Source organism: Anomalospiza imberbis, chromosome 11 (genome assembly GCF_031753505.1).
Source record: "Anomalospiza imberbis isolate Cuckoo-Finch-1a 21T00152 chromosome 11, ASM3175350v1, whole genome shotgun sequence".
In the NCBI taxonomy this organism is placed as follows: Eukaryota; Metazoa; Chordata; class Aves; order Passeriformes; family Viduidae; genus Anomalospiza; species Anomalospiza imberbis.
Window position 1 is genome coordinate 17,973,847 of NC_089691.1, and position 20,136 is coordinate 17,993,982.

General features: G+C 40.5%; 1 protein-coding gene across 3 annotated transcripts in view; it reads left to right on the top strand.

Annotated features, from left to right (window-relative positions):
• The window catches only part of TAFA1 (TAFA chemokine like family member 1), a 209,465-nt gene that overhangs the window by 181,399 nt on the left and 7,930 nt on the right, over positions 1–20,136 (top strand). For all 3 annotated transcript variants that reach the window (XM_068202247.1, XM_068202248.1, XM_068202249.1), the window contains one exon: positions 19,648–19,772. In XM_068202247.1, the coding sequence (XP_068058348.1) occupies positions 19,648–19,772 (125 nt within the window). The remainder of the gene's footprint in view (positions 1–19,647; positions 19,773–20,136) is intronic.

Below are 20,136 nucleotides of genomic sequence, written 5' to 3' on the forward strand. Positions count from 1 at the left end.
TCATAGCAGTCTCATTGTGTTGACCTATACTTGGTCTGAAAACCAAGTATCTTCAGGGAGTGGCAAGCTACCCACCTCAAAATAGAGAGACAATGAGTGATCCTTGCTCTGAAATCTTGACCTACATCTGTCCACAACTCTTCCCATTATAAAATGGGTATTTTACTGGGAGCACATTTGTTTTTATTCAAGTCTTATATATTAAAAAAAAAAAAAAAAACCAAAAACATTGCTTGCTGGCTGTGCAAATTCAAAAACGGCCAAATCATCAAAAGAGCTGAGTATGAATTTACCTCTTTGACAATTATTCCTTGTCACATTATTCTGGTTAACAGGGAATTCATCACAGTGGAGAAGGCAAAAATAAAGCCTCTTGACAGTTACAAGAAATTACCTGTGTTTACAATAATATATTTTCCAAGGGAAGGCTGGAGGGCAGAGTTTGACAGTGCTGAAGCTGTACCACCTGCAGTGATGTCCTGTGACCATCACTGGCCTGGACTTAACCTTTGCAGGGGGAAGACTTGTTTGTCTGTGTTACAGACCAGCAGGAATTGTGGAAGGTTTGCAGTCCCAGCTCCCCAGAGAGGCTGAAATTCTCCTGTTTTGGCTGTTCCAATGGTGTCCATCACATCACTGGCCTTTATACTGGGAGGAGGAGGAGGAGGTGATGTTGTGCCTATTGTATATTTAGGGGACTGAACCACAAACCCAGCTGCCCATGGAAGCCAGTGGCCAGAGAGGAAATTGGACATGGGGCTAGTTGAGGGCCCCTGGCCAGGAGGGTGTCAGCAGCTACAATGGCATTCCCATTTCCCATGAAGAGCTTCTCGTGTTTCACTCTTCTGCCAAGAAAAAGATAAAAGGAGATTTTTCTCTGTCTCGCTGAGGAGAATCCCCTTTTCATCCAAATGAATTATGCTGTCTTTGAGGCGCCAGATTAATCTGTCTGTGATATCCCTCGTGCATTGCTTCCAGACTAACACATTATCTGTGTTTCTTCTTCCATGATCTACTGGTGCAGATGAAAGCTAACACACATGGTAGGCTGGAAAGACAGCTGCCCACGGCCATAGAAATCCCTACAGGAACAACTCTGCCCTGCTGGAGAAGAGAGGTGCATAAGACAACATTTATGTTGAGGTTGATTACAAGGGTAGTTTGGTGCCGTTGAGGCTCCGTCTCTGACTTGCTGTCATCATAAAAGCTTTGTGAACCATAGATTATTGCATTTTAGGTACCCACAGCAGGACAGGCAGACAAGGTTGGAAGTCTCAGGGACACACATGAATTAGGATTAAATGGAGCAAACTAATTCTCAATCAGATCTACTCACCACTAAAACAAAGAAGATAGAAAAAGACAGGATCAAAATTAGCAAGCTAACATATTGCATTTCTGGTTGGGAAGAAGTCCTGGGTTATGAAATCCTGGTGGATTTAATGTTCAATTCTACCCTTATTTGTTTTGCACACTGGTAAAGCATATTTGCAGTCATCACCTTCTAGTTCAATCAGGGCAGTGAGTTTTTGTTTTTTGAGGAGTGCTGGAGGTTTTTGTAGCTGGGCCTTGACAGAAGTCTGCCTGTGGTAATATACAATTCACATCATGGTGAGGATGGGCACTGAAATTGTTGCTGCTCTCTCTATTCTCTGCTGTGTTTGTAAAAGGATCAGGATTGGAGCTGTGAGGTTTTCTTCTGATCCCTAAATCCAGAAGTGTATTTGCACCATTTTTATCCACTTCTCAGCACTTGCTTTCCTGAGAAATAGTCAGACAAGACGTTTCGGAAAGTAGGATTTTTTTGTGCATGCTGTTTGCAGGACTAAGAAGTTGTACCAGGCAGTAACTCTAGTTATGGTCCAAAACCTCCACACAACAACAACGTCCCAAAACCCAAAAGAAAGGAAAAAAAGGTAACCTGCCAAAAACATACAGCTCCTCAGAGGTTTTGCAAGGTAGTTTTGGGAGTTTCAGGCAATAATATTTTCTTTGCATAACTGTTCAAACTGAATGCATTGACTCTATGTGTAAACTTTCTTCAACTCTGTCTTGTTATTCAGTCTAAAAAGTGTTTTGGTGGCACTTTGGAGTTTCTCAAAACATCAGTGCTTGCAGGTGTAAGACCTTTGGACTCTGCTGAAGGGGAGCTGAAGGGAAGCTTCAGTTTCTGGAAGCTGCATTGCCATTATCCCATGGCCAGCAGAACTAAATATGGCTGCAGGGAAGCTGTACAACAGGCTGACATGGAAAGGACATTATATGGCATCACTGGAAATATGTGTGAAACCTTGCTATGTAATTGCACGTATTTTCCAAGAGTTTCAGCAAAACAAGAAGATTTCCACATCTTTGTGCTGAATGACAAGCATTTTATAAAGATAGGTTCTGCACTGCCATAAATAACAATTTCTCTTTTTGCCTTTGCAAGCCATCATCAGGAGGTGATGGCATCACCTCCTCATTCCTACCTTCCATCTACCCACAGAGCCATGAGAGCATGCATGTAAAAATGCATAAAAATGTCAGCCTTGCAATTTAAATGTCAACTCTTCAATCTTATTCCAGTACATTTAGACCCTCCTTTGCATACAGTGTGGCTGATTTCCTACAATTCTAGTTTTCTTCAAAATGACAGAGGAGGCATCCATGGCCCTTTCTGATAGTTCCATTTGTTACTGTCCCCCTGCAGAACACAAATGTAATGCAGTGTGCTGGTCTAAGAGACCAGTCCCAGGCAACCCCTTAGGGATATTAAACAGACAGTTCTATTGTCTTTGTGCTGATCTGACTCCCTTTTGCTTCACCAGAGTTTAGCAGGCTCCTGCTGAAATTCTGCTGGGATTTGGCTTCCTTGTGATTTCTCTCAGCATCTCTGCATGGGGGGAAGATGCTGCAAAGGTGTGTCCCTGTTGCCCATCTCTTTCAGCACCCTGGAAAAAAGAAAACACAGAATTCGATACGCAGATATAGATATATATTGATGGGTAATCCATTTCACAGCTTTGTCCAGATGGTTTTTCTTTCCCGACCTGTGTAGTTTTTTCAGGTCTACATCAAGGGGAGCCATTTGGCATCACGCTGAGTGATGCTTTGGTGGGTGTTGCAGGCTGCTGAGGAACACAGACACACTTCTGCTGCACTGCTGAAGCTGCAGACACAGCCTGCTCCTCCCTCTCTTCCCTTAGAGCAAAATGGTGTTCTAGAACTCACTTTCAAAGACTGAGGGCTTCTGTGAGTTACCTAGATCCTATGTTTGGGCACCTAAAAAACTTGCCCTCAGTGGTTTTCTAAATTAAAAATTACAATTTAAAGCAAAAAGTGCTGTCTATACAATTTATTTTCTCATATTTATTCCATTTGAAATTAAGACCAAATACAATGAGTGTAACAAGTAAATTTACATAATTTATCCGCTTTTGAAGAATTTCCTCCCAAACAGTAATAAGAAATGTACATGTGTAAATTAAGAGATTTCTCTGGGGTCCAATTTTTTTTTAGTATTATTCTTATTTAGCAAGATAAAATCTTACGGCCATTCTTCAGGAACTCATGAGCTCCTTTCTATTCCACTGCCCACAGAAAGTGGGAAGGATTGCCTCTGCTTCTCTCTGGCAGAGAACACAAATACAACCCAATATTTTCACTGAAGGATCAGGGATATTTTTACCATTTTTCCCCACATCCTGCAAGAGCAGCTTCTACAATCCACAGTGATCCAAGGACAAGAATATGCTTTCCCTTCTACCTTGGCAGGATTTTATAATGTCAAGGTAGGGCCTGAAAAGTGCTTTGAGATCCTTGCAGCAGAAGAGTTGAAAAGGCACAGGAAACTGCTCTGGTGTCATGAGACACCAACTTGGCTGCAGCATTACTACAGAAGCCTTTGGAGGCCAAAAGCTGTCCTAATTTGACTATTTCCACCTGCTTTTTAATAGGAAAAAAAATCTGATAGTGTTTGAATTATTCATTTATATTAAAATACAAAATCTTGAAGTGCATCAGCCACTAAAGACTCCTCCTTGCAGAAGCCCTTCTGCATTCCCCTGGCCAGGGCTGCTGTTCCCTGCAAGGCAGAGCTGGAAGATCTCCCCAGGAGCTCCCAACACAGAACTGAAGCCTTGAATGCTCCCTGGCCACAAATTGAGGCCCTGAATGCACAGTAACTGAATATTCATTTTGTCCATTCTTTAGGAAAATAGTGACTATTTAAAGTACAAGAATAGCTCCATTCATGAGCCACGACGTGAGCAAAGCCTCTGCCACCGCTGCCATATCTGCCTTTCTTAACAAGAAGCCAACAAAGCTGATACATTACCACGTATAAAAATAATGAAAAAGAGATATCCAGGGAGAGGAGTTATGTTTTGGTCATGAAGTGATGTGAGTTGATTCTAAGCATAGGTATTATTTCTCTCTGTTGCTCACTTGTCTGTGCAGAGCAGGACAGTCGGGACTCAGAGTGCTCCTGCTGCAGGGCTGGGTGATATCAGGGTTTCAACACTTGGAACTGCAGATACTTAGGGCAAAACTTTCCCCTGATTTGAGCTGAACTATTAATCACACACATAGCTTTCATTAATCTTACATGCAGAGCCAGGCTTCTCATATTTCAAAACCTTTGGAGAGGCAGCTTTTTAATCTATATTTGGTTGTTCTTTTTTTCCCCCTCTGAGATTGGTTTCTCTTTGCATATAATGCTGCAGTAGTTTCAATTTAAACAGAACCCTGAAATAAAATACTCAAATTTAAAACCCTAGCAGAGAGAAAGGAAACAATTATCTTGGTTTTTTTGTTTTTTTTTGTTTTGTTTTGTTTTTTGTTTTTGTTTTTTTTTTTTTTGGAAGTAGAAAACTTAAATGACAGCACTGCTGACTGCCAGAATTGACATGTATTTTAACTTCTGTTTCAAGCAATGCATTATCTTAATCACAACAAGAGGACACATTCTCCAAGATGGAGCCATAAATTCAATTAATCTCAGTAGTAATTCACAAAGCAATTCATTATAATATAATGCAGCACCTTGAAGTATCTAAATTACAGCACCTGAAGATGCTTAATGGCCAGAAGCAGATGCAGAAGCTGCCCATCTCCTGCCTGGTGGCAAGTTCTAACATCTTCTGCTTCGTCTCTGACACACCATTCCAGACTAAAGGCAGATCTGCTCCTATGAGCCAGGAGAATGAAGAAAAAGGACAAGGAAACAAAATGTCCAGAAAAACAGGAGAAAAGACAGAATCTCTGTGGAGGTAGCAATTGGGAGGGGGCTGAGGTCTAAGCTTATTCTCAAAAATACATGAACTATGGCAGCTGCAGGTTATGAAGTATTCATATCAAAACTTCCTGGTGACCAAGAGCAAAATGTTTAAGTGATTTGCATATCTCTCTCAGTTCTTGAGATAATAATTTAGCTGCCTGCTCCTTATTTTGTAGGTCTTTAATACAGCTCATACTCTAAACCCTTCTGTCTGCTAATATTCAAACAGGACGATCTTGGAATCCCAGCCTCTTTGCCATTTTGCAGAGCAGAATCTGGACACAAAGCATTATAAATTCAGCACTGTGTGTCACTATGGGAACTGTGTCTGCTGCCAGACAGCGTTGGGAATGAACTGGGTGCTGGCTGTTTGGGCACGTGTGTGTTTGTGTCTGTATGTGCGTGTGTGTGTGTGTGTGTGCGTCTGCCAGGCAGGCACACGCATAAACATTCAAATGCAGATATGTCAATTTTACCATTAAGTGTTTGCACGTCTTTGCTTCCTCATTTCTTCTTATTTTGCTTCTTCTAGCATAGATTATCTCGGTAAGTCTGGCAACTAGTCAATTACTGAATTCCTTTCAAAGGAAGATGACAAAATTCATCAGGCTAGCATAAATCAGCATATCTTCCCCACCTGAGGATCTGACCCTCCAACAGTAGTTTCTTTCTTCTTTATAAAGGTAATTATTCTATTAAAATTAATAGTAAAATGAATACTGCTGTGACTGAATTACATGGGATAAGCGTGAAATGCTGTGATCAGTTCTGCTATGAATTAGTAATTATAGTGTGCCCAGTGGAATTTGCATACTTTGCTCTCCTTCCCTGCTATCTGCCTTGGTTTAGTTGCCAGTGCTCTCTCCAGGGTTGGAGCTGGAGATTTTGGTGCTCTGTGCAAAGAGTAGGTGTTTGCAGAACATAGCACCCCTGAGTTTTAAGGTAGCAGAAGAAGTTACAAGATAAGCTTGGGTTTGTTTGGTATTTGAAATAGGTGTGATTGCCTTTCTAAATGTGATGGTGTGTGGGGGGTTTTTAGTGCTTACATAGATGAGCTGAGGGGAAAAAGAAGAGAGGAGGGAAAAGTCTGCCTCCTTTCCTCCTCCTATTTCTGTGTGAGAAGTTTGTGTTCTTGTGACTTTGAGCTGATGCTGCCTGGAGCAGTGAAGGCAGTTGGTATCTGAAAGGGAGAAGGGAATAAGGGAGAGCCAGAATAGGAGGAGCTCGTGGACCTGCTTCACAAAGAGCTGTGTCCAGCCCCTTGCACTCGGGTGCTGCATGCAAAGTATAAAGGTGACCTTGTAGAGGAGAAATGATACCAGGATGAAAGCACATCCCACACACATATTGAGGGACCTGCCTTGGGCCAGCAACAGCAATTATCAGCTAAAGGATGGAACGTAATAATCCTCTTTTTTTTTTGTTGGTTTGGTTTGGTTTGGTTTGGTTTGGTTTTTGCGTGCTGTAAGGTCGTAGGGCAGAAGTCAAGCATCAGGTCCAGGCTGGTTTTTTAGGAAGAGAAGGCAGGGAAGTTTTTCCCTGCAGCCTAACACCCCTGCCATGCCTGGATCCCTGCTCAGCTCAGGGACTCTTCACCAGCATGAACTAAACACCCACATCCTGATGGAACAGGATCTGGGGAGAAAACAGATGGAGAGAGACTTTCTCCCCTTCAACACTCAGTGACTGGAATCTGCCATCCTACAAGAGCTGTGTGCTCAACTCAGCACCAGAGGTGGAGAGAGGAAATCAGTGATGCCCAGGCAGGCTGGGGAAGCTGTAACTGGCTGCATTCCTGTGAAGTAATTGCTTTTGTTAGTAGGATTTTATTGTTATTATCTATATTAGGATGATCATAGGCTGGTTTAGATACCTTATGCTTGATTAAATAATGGCCTGCTCTAGTGATAAATGCAAACATATTCCAATGGATAAAAAACTTTTTTCTCTTTCCTGAAAATAGTGTGTAGCAAAAACTTCTCAAAAAAAAAAAAAAAGAAAAAGGGGGGGAAAAGGAGACTTATGCTGAAATAGTTAACATAATATATTTTGTTTCTCTGGATAAATTTTGATCTTGACAATCCCCAAGTTAATATAAAGTTGTTCTTTTTCCCTCCCTAAAATACCCTGTGTAGTGCACAACTTATCCAGATCAATAGAAGCATTTTTCACCACAGGAACACAACCTCAGACAACTCGTAAAAAGGTCATACAAACTTTTGATGCAAACCATTATTTTTAATTCATGTGGTCTACCCATGTTTCCTAGCACCTGAACTGTCCTTTCTGCAAATTACATTCCTTTTGTGAATAGAAACAGTTTATTAAAACTCCTGTATTAATTATTTAAATGAATTTATAAATATTTGAGGAAGCCCATGCAAAAAGCACTCATAATAAATTATTATATTCTACCTTCATTGAAAGCTAAATTAAAGAACTCTGATGATTGCCTTTTGTGAGAAAGCCTTTTCAGCTGCTTGTCATCACAAGGTCCGGGACAGGAGAAATTTGTCTAAGGAGCAGCAAAAAACATAAAAATCAGCTTCTAAAGGTTAAAGAGATAACAACATTTGTATCTTAGAGTGTTTGTACTAAATGTGACAATCAAGTATGAGACCATTCCTTTATCTGTGCTCAGTGTCTTATGGGGGAGCCATCAGTTTCCAGCCTCAGCTTTGGGATCACAGGTGTGGAGACTGAATTACTGACAAAAGGGGAAGGATTGGTGCTAAGGAGAGGCCTGAAGCAAGTGAAAGGAGAAATCACTCACACAGATCGATTGATCGAATGAGAAGTCAGATACTGTAAGTGGTGCTGGAAAGAATATCTGCCCTGAGAGTCTGTGGCAGATCAGCCTGAGCAGTGCAAAGGGATTTCTTACATGAAATGGAAAAAATAAAATCATATTCAAAATGGCAGCAGCAGAATAGCAGAAACTTCTCGGGATAAACTATTCTGGGAATTATTTTCTGGATGGAAGAAAGCTTCCTTTTGGAGCTCTCAGTTTGGCAGTGCTGGAGGGTAAGAGTCACTCTGTGGACATTCCCATCTTTTGGGTCCCATTCTCTGTGCACATGGTCGTGTCTGGCTGTCAAGGACCTTGCACATTATAAATGGCAGGTGCCAGTCAGGAGAGAAGTTCTTCTGCAGAATTTGGGTAATGGATAATTAAATTGATTAAATAGAAAGAGATGTCCAGTGATGAACACCTTCACCCTGTGCTTCTTTCTTAATTGTCCTGTGTTTGAGGAGCCTCACGAGGTGGGCACATGGATCCTGTGACAATTTGGTACAGTCATTTTGTGGTCATGCAGGATGGACCAGGAGATGCTCCTGTTGTAAGGCCTGAGTGTCTGAGGTGATGGCTGATAAACCCAGAGCACTTGTAGAGATGGACTCAGCTCTCTGAGCAATGACAGTTCAGACCAGTTGCACACCGCCAGTCTTTACAGCTTTCCCAGCACTTTTCCACTGACCTGCTTCTCTTATTCACCCACCTTCGCTTCTATTGGTGATCACTATTAAAGCAGAAAATTAGAAATATTAACTCTAAGGACAGCATCATAATGCCCAGAAATAGGGAGCTCGCTAGGCAATTATCTTTTCTATTTGATCAGGTATTTTTGAAGATTAATATTTAGAAAACCCAGCTATTTCAACCTTGTTCTGTTTTAAAGTGCTTTGAAATGATGGAGGAAGGGAGATTGTAAAAATAAAAAAATATAAAATCATAAAATTTCATTTAAAGCTTCTGTTCAGTTTTCTGGTAACTATAGCAATTCCCAGTGTCTTTGTTTAGCTCTTTGTCTTTGCAGAGTTCCTGCTTGCATACATTTTGCAACTAGCAGAGCTGAACACATTCTGCAAAACCTTTTCCACTAATTCATGCTCATAATTGTGAAGAGCTTGCACTGGGCACGCTCAGGCTGCACGTACATTCATTTTGTATGAGCATTAATGAGATCAAGTAGAACAAGGACAGATGTTTGTGAAAAACAAACTCCCTTTTGTAATGATGAGAACAGAGCTTATGGCTTCATAGCTGAGAATCACCTGAGCAGAGTGGGCACGAGATTCCTGGAGTACCTGGAGTCTGAGGCTCACAGCTCCTTCTACCTTCTTATTTTTTCAAGAGCACATCTTGTGCATTACAATGGAAAATGATCTTTGAATAAATTCAGGATTATTTACTCTAAGGACAACAGGGTAAGGTCATTGTATAAATTATTAGTAGCAAAAAGTTACCTAGAAGAAATGAAATCCAGGGCCTCTTCCAGGGTAAAAAAAAAAAAAAAAAAAAAAGAGAGAGGAAAAATATCACTGTGAATGGTAGTGAATTTTGATCTTTTAAAATAATACAACTCAGAGTTAAATTGAACAGAGGCAAAAAGACATGAGCTGTGCCAATAACAGCGTGGCCATGAAATTTCAAGTGCCCATTAAAAGACTTCTCAGCTCTGTAAAAGGTCTCAGAGTAAATAAGCATTATGAGCACTGAAGGAAAACATCATTTCAAAGGAAAGCTTGTCAGTTAAGGTCAGTTTAATATCCACACTTGAATTTCACTCTTTGTAATTCTTGCTGATAAGCTTTTATAATTGAGTTACTTCTCTTATTCCATGCATATTGAAGCAGTAATTAAGCTATGATATGAAATACAAAATATTGTGTGCTCAGTTCATCAATTTTTGTTCAGTCTCGCAGTTCTTGTTCCAATTGCACTGGCATTGTACTGAAATATCTCCCAATCTATCATGTCAAGATTATGCATGATGTAATTTGTAATAGCAGCTAGGGATTTGTTTACAAAAAACAAATGTTCCTTTAATCTTTGAAACAAAATTAGACATGTCTTACATCACAGAACGAAGACAGCTGAATGGATACAACACCTTTAATAAATCACTAATTACCTTGTGTAGTTTCAGTTGGCTCATTTAACTTGACCTTTGAAAACAACTTCCTCCACACAGATTTTAAAATGTGCTCTTCTGGACTGTGGAGATTGGGGTGCTCTAAAGGTGTGTTATTTATACCACAGCAATTCCCACTTCATGGAAGAGAATTTGGACCTTATTGTCTTTTCCCAGCAGAGATAATTGCAAGTTAACTAAACGACCTCCTCAAGAATTTTGCAGGCTCTGCCTTTCAGTACCACTGTGCATAAAGCAGCAAGCACCACGTGCAAGTTCAGAGTGCCATCATTAGAACAATGAAACCTCCCTTAGTTTTCCTTTCACGTGGAATCATCCCCTGCAATGGGAGCACAGGGCACCTGACCCTGTGAAGGGTGGGCTTGGGTTGGTGGAGATCTGAATAAACAAATTTCTCTAGCTGGACTAAAATATCTGGTGGGAACAGACACCAGCAAAGGGCTGCTCCCACCCTTCCCTGGGATTTTGCTCCAAGAATCTTCCAGGTCTGGTTATTATCCTCTTTCCATCCTTTTTAAGGGAAGAACAGCAGATGGCTTCATGTACTTCACACCTCTTTGCAGTCTTTTTTCCCAAAAACTCCCTGACATCCAGATTTTAGGAGAAATACAGAATCACAGAATGGTTTGGGTTGGAGGGGACCTTTAAAGCCCATCTCCTTCACCCCCTGCCATGGGCAGGGACACCTTCCACTGTCCCAGGTTGCTCCAAACCCTAATGTCCAGCCTGGCCTTGGACACTTCCAGGGATCCAGGGGCAGCCACAGCTTCCCTGGGCACCTGTGCCAGGGCCTCCCCACCCTCACAGAGAAAAATTTCTTCTCAATATCTAATCTAAACCTGTACTCTTTCACCCTTTTACTGCTCAGGTTCTTTCATGCTTTCAGTTCTTTTGCCACTGTTCCTGCCCTCCCTTGCTTTCTCCAGGACCCAGCTGATAGCCTCCACTATTGCAGAGACACTTGGAATCTCAGCCACATATTTCAACATTTTCTGAGTTTGGAGTTCCAGCCACAGGTCTTTAAAGCACAGAGAACTTAGTAATTTTCACAGAGGAAGAGAGGGACAATATACTAGTTTTCATTTCAAAAAGAAGGCCAAAGCAAAAACCATTTTTCACTGGAAAAGCATTAAAAAAAAAAAAATTTCATTGACTAATGGCACATAATCACATTATATCCTATTAATTTCTGTAGATTCTATGGAAGAATTTTCTATGGCTATTTATTTACAGAAATTCTCTCTGTTAACTAGAGTTTCTCTGGTAATGAGAGAAACACTACACAATTTATACCCAAGTGGCACACCAGAATTAAATTTCATAACTGACAACCCTCCAATATATTATGCATGCTTTGTTATGCCTTATAAATGCATTACAATTATATAATTTATTCATTTCCAGTGTTCTTTCACAGAGTGCTTGGCTGCTAGGTTGTGATTCTGGCACCTCATTCAGTCAAAATTTCACAATAGACTTCCACCCTCCTGAGCCCATTTCGCAGCTTTTCCCTTCCACATCCCCAAACCCAAACCAGCAGCACAGGAGCTCATGTTTGAGCAAATGGCAGCTTTTACAGACACCAGATTTGGTCTGAATTCTGCAGAAACTGAGGGTTTTTTCCCTGCTTCTCCAGTAACTGTTGGATAACACACTAAAGATTGTGTTTTACATATTGTAAGATTGTCGGTTTACATATATATATATATATATATATATGTATGACTTAGGGTCCCAGCAGCCACTGGAGGACTGGAGGAATAGCACTCCAAGGCCACCCACAAACCTTTGTGTTCCCCCCTAATATTCATCTCACAGCCTGGCACTTCTCCCTCTGCATTTCAACTCATTCATTTACTTTATTAATGAATTATTATTCCTGGAAAATTACCATTGCATGGAGATCTAATTCTTTGATGGCACACCAGTCCTCAACTCTGGTCTGAAACATGTCTGTGCATATTTATAAGTAATTTCCTATTGTACTTCCAAATATGTACAAATAGGTTGCATTTCATTGGCATTGCATTAAATATATAACAATAAGATTAAACTTTCACTAGGTTATCTGAAGCCATTCAAAGAGGATGTAAATAACATTTCTTCATTGCACAAATATTTTAGCAGCCTGCTTTCAGCCTTGTTCTGCTGGGAAGGGTGGAGGCAGTTCCAAACTTCAGTAATAAATAGCAGCAGTGGGTCTCCCTAACCTGCAAAAGACCTCCAGACAGGTTGGGAGGGGGTCCTCAGTCACCTGCATTCACATCAGCTCCCTGAATGTTGGATTTCATGTTCTCATCAGCCTCATTAGTGCCAGCAGGTTGTTCTCAAATGCCCCACTCCCTTTGCAGAGAGGTTATGTCAACCACCATTGAACTCACACACGTAAAGCAATAAAAAAAGTTGGCAGCTTGATGCTTGCCTTGGATATTTGTTCCTAATTTAGGAAATTCCAAGAGAAAATACAAGACTGTGTTCTAACACTCTGGAAGGTCATAGAATAACTATGCACTTCTGGGGAGACAAGTTTATCATACATGATTTATTTTATCATTTCATGTCCTTTCTCTCTGCCACAGATATCTGCAAAAATCTGTTTTGCTGAGGCTTGCTCTGCCTTTCCTTTGCAGAAATCAAGTTTCCTGATAGATAATGTGCTGAGGGTTCTGTTAGAATACCAACTATGATCCATGACTTTCAGAGAAAGTGTCAAGATTTAGTCATGTCTGAGTTCAGTGGAATGTGGAACAATTACAGCTTAAAAAAGCCTACCACACTTTTTGAGTACAGGATTATCAAAAGAGAGCAGGGTTGAGAGCCAGCTGCCAGCACAACTGGCCTAGGACCCGCTGGCATCTCCTGAAGGAGTGCCACAAGAGGCCTCTCAGCCTGACAGCTTCTTGCTGGCTTCATTTTTGTATTTCCTAAAATCCCAGACTTTGAAAAGATCTCACAAATTGAGATATGAGCAGCTGAGAAACATTTTGATTTCTTCTCCTTGCCATTGCTGCTGAGATCTTCCTGACTCAGAAAATGGTTATGCAAATTCTACAGTTCTCCTTAAATTCTGGGTGCTTTATCTATGTGCCTAGCTACCAAATCAGAGTGTTTTACCTCTGGACAGCTGGGCACACTTTAGAGGTGCCCAGAGGACGGGATGCTGTCACTGTCAATGGACTCAGAGAAGTGAAGATGCACATGGACTCACCACGAAGGTGCTGCCCATGAGGAATCCTGGTCCCACTTCAGCTGTGGAAGCCCCTCAGCCACATGACTAAGCAGCAGTTGTTTCCAGAGGTGCAAAGAAAGGGACATGGAAAAATGACAAAGCTGCAGCAGTTGATGCTCCCAATCTGAACAGCAGTGAGGGCAAGAAATTCCTTGGGAAAATCAAAGCTGTTTTGTTTAACAGACCATCTCCATTCAGCTCAAAGGCAGGAATGTGCTTAAGGACCTTCTGGCAGCACTTCACGTAATTTTAATGTTTTAATTTATTTTCATAGTAACTGAGAAACCCACTCTTCGAGTTGTACAGTTGGAGAAAAAATTGTCACTCCCAAACTCCTGCAATTCAGTGTTAAAGTTCAGCAGGGCAAAAGAAACAGAGGGCAACATACAAGGAAACACAGGAAGAATAACTCATCCTCTAAGTAAATAAAATTGCAAATGGCAAACTGGTATAGCAAGGAGACAATTTACCTGTAGTAAGAGAGAAAGTGAGAAGCAGAGCTGGGATTAAACAACCTTGGGAGTTTCTGCTTCTCAGGCCGTTAGCCACCACCACCTCTGTTGGTCACATTGTTACGAGGGAAGCACAAAACATTTTTATGTCATTTTTCCTCATTCACTAATTTCCTAATTTAATAGCAGTTTGTTGGCTGCTAGGAGATGGCAATGTAAGTGGTTTTTCACTAATGATTCTTCTCATGCTGTTGAATTAGCGCCCTTTTTTTGCTGGTTTATGCAGATCTTCCAAGGAAATTGTTCATGGATTCTTTGCATCTAATCTTCCCTTTCATATTTAATGGTGCAGCCCACAGCATTGGTCAGACATGTAATACACTCTTAAAAATATCTTACTCTGGCTGCTTAATATTTTGCAATGGAGAATCAGGAATTCTGAATGGAAAAAAAATATTAAGATCTTCAATTCTTTCAATTCTATCAGTGAATTAATAGAACATTTTTAAAAGCCTGGAGAATAACACAAAGATCAGAGTGTTCAAAAAAATAAAAGAAGTTTAAGATGCTGATGTCTTTTTAATGTTTACTACAATTAAAAAAATATTAAATTAACTCAGCAAGACTGAATTTGAGGCAATTAGAGATGTGAGACACCACTTGCTAGACTGATTGCACTGTGCTTCTATTTTATACAGGAGAAATGTCCATTTTCCCAGAGCTATGAGAGGTCTGTTATCAAAGTCTGTGAAGCATTGCACTGCAGGAGCATTAGATTGATACTTGTAAAATTGAGTAAGATTGAATTAAAGCAGAGAGTTTGATAGTTTGGACTCCCTGTAGGAAACAGTCTGCATTTCTCCCAGATAGCAATATTCAACCTGAAATCTTTTGTTTCAGATTTATATTCTTTAACTTATCAGATTTCTTCTCTACGGCTCCCAGAGTGGCTGCTATCTCAGTCTGTTTATGAAATACATAGCCCTTCAGATAACACTTTCTTTCAGTCCAGTTTTCTCATCCTCCCAGAAAGTGTGTTCCCACCCCTGTAATTCATTCATTCATTCATGCTCCCCATGACATCCCAATAAACTAAGAGAAACTGCATGTCTCATTCAATTCTCTGAGATTTTGTTGTATAAGGAATAGGTGAGCACCGGGTTACAGTTTTTCCCATTCTAGTTTATATCCTTTAAAAAAAATAGAGAAACTACTTGAAAGATTTTACCCACCTCTGTGCTGTTGCTATTGCCAAAATCTCCATCAGTGCAAGAATCTCTCACAGGGAGTTTGAACTTTCCTTTAATCTAATCCATTTAGAAAATGACTCACAATATATTGAATAAAGTGGGGAAAATTGATATCTTTTCATTAAGCTGACAAAGTCTTTTTCACTTCTGACATCTGTGAAATGTGTTCTCTATTTAAATTTTATTTATATCAATCTTCGCTGGTGGAAACGAGATTAAAACGGAATGCTCTGTACTTACAGGGAAAACTTTCCCATGCTGCAATGAGTGTCATACTGGCTGTGAAAATGAGCTTCTTATTCCTTGCAGTAGCACGATACCTGTGATCAGGAGGAGTCACAATCTGATGTCTCCATTCCTTTGTATTCTATTTCTATATAAACAAAACGTGCCCACTTTATCACAGGCAAAAAGAGAGCTGCTGTGGCTTTATAATGGCAACTGCAGAAGCAATCTTGGAACATTTTAATACATAGCATGTTCCCTCTAAACTGTTGAAAAATGCATGATGATACTTTGCTCTGTTTCCATATTTCAGGGTATTCCATAAACATGAATTAAAGTTATCTGTTACTCTGTGAGGATAGTCTTATTGTTACATTGTTAAATATAATGCCTTTGTACTTTTTGCCATATAGACTCTGTCATATTGTTAAAGCAATTTCCTAAATACAAATGCAGAAAAGTTAACAATAATTTCATCTGCAAAACAAAACAAAGAGAATTTGCATTTTCTCTACCGACAGGAGTAGCAAAAATGACAGAAGCAATTGCCTGTGACTGTCTGGGCTGTGTGTGCACATTTTCTCTGTCCATGTCCTGTTAATCAGGTAAAACAGCTTTGAGGAACTTGAGTAGATTCAGTTTAATGCAAGAACTTGAAGACTGAGAAATGTGAAACATAAATTGAGGAGTTTCAACAGGCATGTTTAATCAAATGGACTGTGTATTCTTTCTAAACTTTGTTTGACTCAAGAGGAGGATGATTGAACAATTCATGTTTCCATGTTGATTTGATCTTTTAGGTGTAGATATATGAAGGTATTCCATGGATTTCTACTGCCCATTAATAGAATACTTTGATGCTGAAATTCAAGGGGAAAACTTTTCCCCAGCCAGCTGCCTTCATGCATCAAAACTTTGTGCTCCAGATAATGCACAAGAGCAAATCAAAGCACGGTCAATACCCTTGTGCAATGTCCAAAGGTTCTCATGAACTTTGAAGGCTGAATCCAAGCTAAACTGGCAGTTCCCTGCAGCTGCCTAAGGCTTTGGGCAAGATGTTTGGGAACAAATATATTTTAAAATGCAATAGAATTGTGTAAACATGAGAAAATATAAGCTGTTCTATTGCTTTTCCCTGTATTCTATCTGATCTTCAGATTTCTTATTTGTAGTTTATTTATTTGGAGCCCATGATTTGCAAATGCCATTTAAACCAAATGTTTTTTGTGTGTGTTAATCCATGCAGACTAAATACATCAAAAGTTAAATATTTTGATTAAAATTATTCTATGGCTTTGCAAACAAAGATTTTAGAAACACATTATTTGGGCTGAAAAATACACCCCAAGAATTTCCTGAAGAAAGTTTCTTTTTTCCTCAGCTCCATTGGTGATATATTAAGAGTTAGATATTCTTATAAAAGAGGCATTTTCTTGAAAATAGTTCAGATATAAACGATCCCTTTTTTAACCTAGAAGGTGATGGAAAAAAAAAAAGGGAGAAAAAAAAAAAGCACTGAAACAAAACACAAGCAGAGCAGGAATAGTCAAGGCTCTTCTGTTCCACATCCTTTTCCTTTCTCCATGGCAGAGGGATCTGTCTCAGTCAATTCAGCCTTGCATGAAGAAACTCCTGTGCTTCGTGTATTCCCCATACAGTGAGAAGAACACAATGAGAAGCACTCCCGAATGCTGCAGGTGTGTAATTCAGCATGATGTGAGCACTCACAGCCCGTGCTGCCTGGTGATTATCAGGAATCTCGAATTCTCACCCAGGATGAGTGGTTTGGGTCACTGAGAAACTCAGGTTCCTCAGGATCTGCGAGTTCTTGAATAAAAACCACCCTGAGGGGGAGCATCTTAATTTGAGCAATTTGACCCAACTGCTTCAGCTCATCTCCAAGTGACATAACCTAAACATAGAAAAGCTGCATCATGTCCCTGGGGAAGGTTTCTCCCCTCCTCCTACAGGTGGGCCCAATCTCAAATGCTGCAAACTGTGATTCATTTTGAAGTGTTTTCCTCCCTCTTTGAACAGAGCTGGAGGTGTAAAACTTTGAAATCAAGCAGTACCCAAGACAACTGCTCCTAAAGATTAAAAGGCTCTTAAAAGAAGAGAAAACCTATAAACACAAGATTCAAAGAAAGTCATTTTCTTTGGGTTTTGGATGCCCCTGCCATGGTAAGAGGCTAAGGACTAGACCACAGTGAGCTTTGTAGTGCTTCAGACTTACAAAGGATTTTGCCTACTTACATATTAGAGACAAAGAGGAGTTTTTCACCTGCAAATTTCCCCCGTTAGTTTCCCCCATTATCAAAGGAGCCTGGCCTTCAGCCCAGGTGAGGGTGCTCACTGATGGGCACTTGTGTATAATTGCACTGTGATCATAAATCAATAATAACATGTATGTATATACACTACTACATGAGTCAGTTGCCATTAAAGTTCAGCACTGACTTTGCATTTGATTATTTTTCAAGGTCGAGATCTGAATACTTGGGCTGTATTTAACAACATTCATAAGTAGTGAGATCATTTTAATTGCTATGAGCAGCATTGCTTCTCCATGCTGCCTCTCAGTCTGTCCTCAGCTCAAATCTCTGTTTTACATGGTAAACTCTCCAGGCCAGGGTGTTCAGGTTTGTGGGGTTTGGTGCCTTGCACTGTAGGATCCTTCTCTGTGGTTATTTAATGCTAGAGCACTGCTCCTAGTAAATAATCATGATCACCACTTTTGATTCCATGGCACAGGATTCTTCTCACACATCCTGAGGATGCTCTGCTCTGGTGATTGCTGTGAAGGCCAGTACTTAGCAGGATATGGTTTTTCAGTTTGCCCACTGCACAATCTATTATTAGAGCACAGATTCAGCCTTCGTGCCTTTCCTGCATAGCAAGGAGAGAGATCTTTTTTCTCTGCTGTTAGCAGCATCAATGATGCCCTCCTGAAACAGGTGTGTGAATAGCATCATTAAACTGCCTTGCCAGTACAGGTGTAAAGGGCTTTTTTTTTTGTGTGTGTGTCTTGTATATATGGAGAAATTATGTGTGATAAAAATCAGATACAAGCTGTGGGAAGAACCAGGAAAGACAACACTGAGAGCTATATGATCATTGTAGGGCCCCTCAAACTGAACTATTCTATTCAATTTTATATTCAAGAATTTATTTATAAGCTCTGTAATGTCCTTAAATCAATGCATGTACAACAGGGCATTTTCCAGAGCTGAATGGTAGTCAGCTGGTGTGTATATATATTAATATACATAAGGTAGACAGCTGCTTCAAAGGTATTTTGTGGGCTTGAAGCAGCCATGAGGGATGATATGAATGGGTTAAGCATCTCTCTTTGAGTGACTGTGCAGAAAGCTTTGACAGGCTTCCTGAGTGCAACCATGAAATTAATTCTTGCCAGAGAAAGCAAACCACAGAAAGAGCCACTCATGAGCCAGCTCGTCACAGTTGCAAGGTTAGCTAAAGTTTCTCAAAATCCCCAGACAAAAAATGTCATTAAGATACAGCTAAGGATATAGTCAGATACCAATTCCCAGGCAAGAAACTTCATTAAGGTTGTAAACATATGTGCCAATTAAATTCAAACAACTGGATCCAAACACTGCCATTATTTACAGTGTTAAATATTTGGAAATTAAAAGTTATTTTTAGAGATAATATGTTTTCTATAAAATACATAATATGTTGTTGTTTCAACAAACAGCTTCTGCTGCTGTTCAGGGTTACCTTACCTAACTCTGTTTCTAGTTGTGGTGCTCCCTGTGATGGCATACTGGGAAAGCCAAAAGTCTCCATGGATTCAAATAATTCTGGGCAGATTTGTGGTAAAAAAATCCAGCTGTAGGTCCTGAAAGCAAAGCAGACATAGTGGAGTACACTGAACCAGAGGTCCTGAAGACCTGGAGAATATTCTGAGGACAATCTCTACAGACTTGCCTTGTTCTTGTGCACGCCTGTGAAAATCAGACTGGCACTCAGGGAGAGGGGCTGTTAGGCTGGATGGTCCTTTGGTCTGCAGCAGAATTGCTGCCATCAAGCATTCCCTGCAGCCACAGCACAGGAGCAGACAAGATCTCCTGTGTGAGGAGGCTGTGGCAAGCAGTGCACTGTCTTAGGCAATATAGGATGCTAAACAAGTAATTAAATATGAAATCCTTACAGCTAAACTCCAGCTGAAGGGACACTCTGCCTTTTAACTGCAGTGTTAGACCCTTGAGATATCATTTAATTAGAGTTGGTGATTGTAACATAGTTGTGAACATTGTCTTTTCTCTTTTAGCTTCTATAGTGATTGGGAAATGGTGGTGTGAGATGGAGCCCTGCCTAGAAGGAGAGGAATGTAAGACATTGCCTGATAATTCTGGATGGATGTGTGCAACTGGCAATAAAATCAAGACCACCAGAGTAAGTCTCCTTTCTGTCTGCACCCAGGAGGTCTTAACTTGAAAGAGAATCATTAATGACTGCTCACCCATGTCTTTTCCATCATTATGCCTGCTGTAAAAGGCTTAAAGACCACTGTCATGATCACCCAGAGCTTCTGGCCATAATTGGGTGAAAATTCAGATGGATCAGGCTGGTCAGCTGGGTCCAGGCTTGGTAAATCAGATGGATCAGGCTGGTCAGCTGGGTCCAGGCCTGGTAATTCAGATGGATCAGGCTGGTCAGCTGGGTCCAGGCTTGGTAAATCAGCAGGTTGGAGCTGCTGAATTGCCAGGTCACTTTCTTACAGAGATTGTCACCTCAAAATACCCCTAATGCACATCAC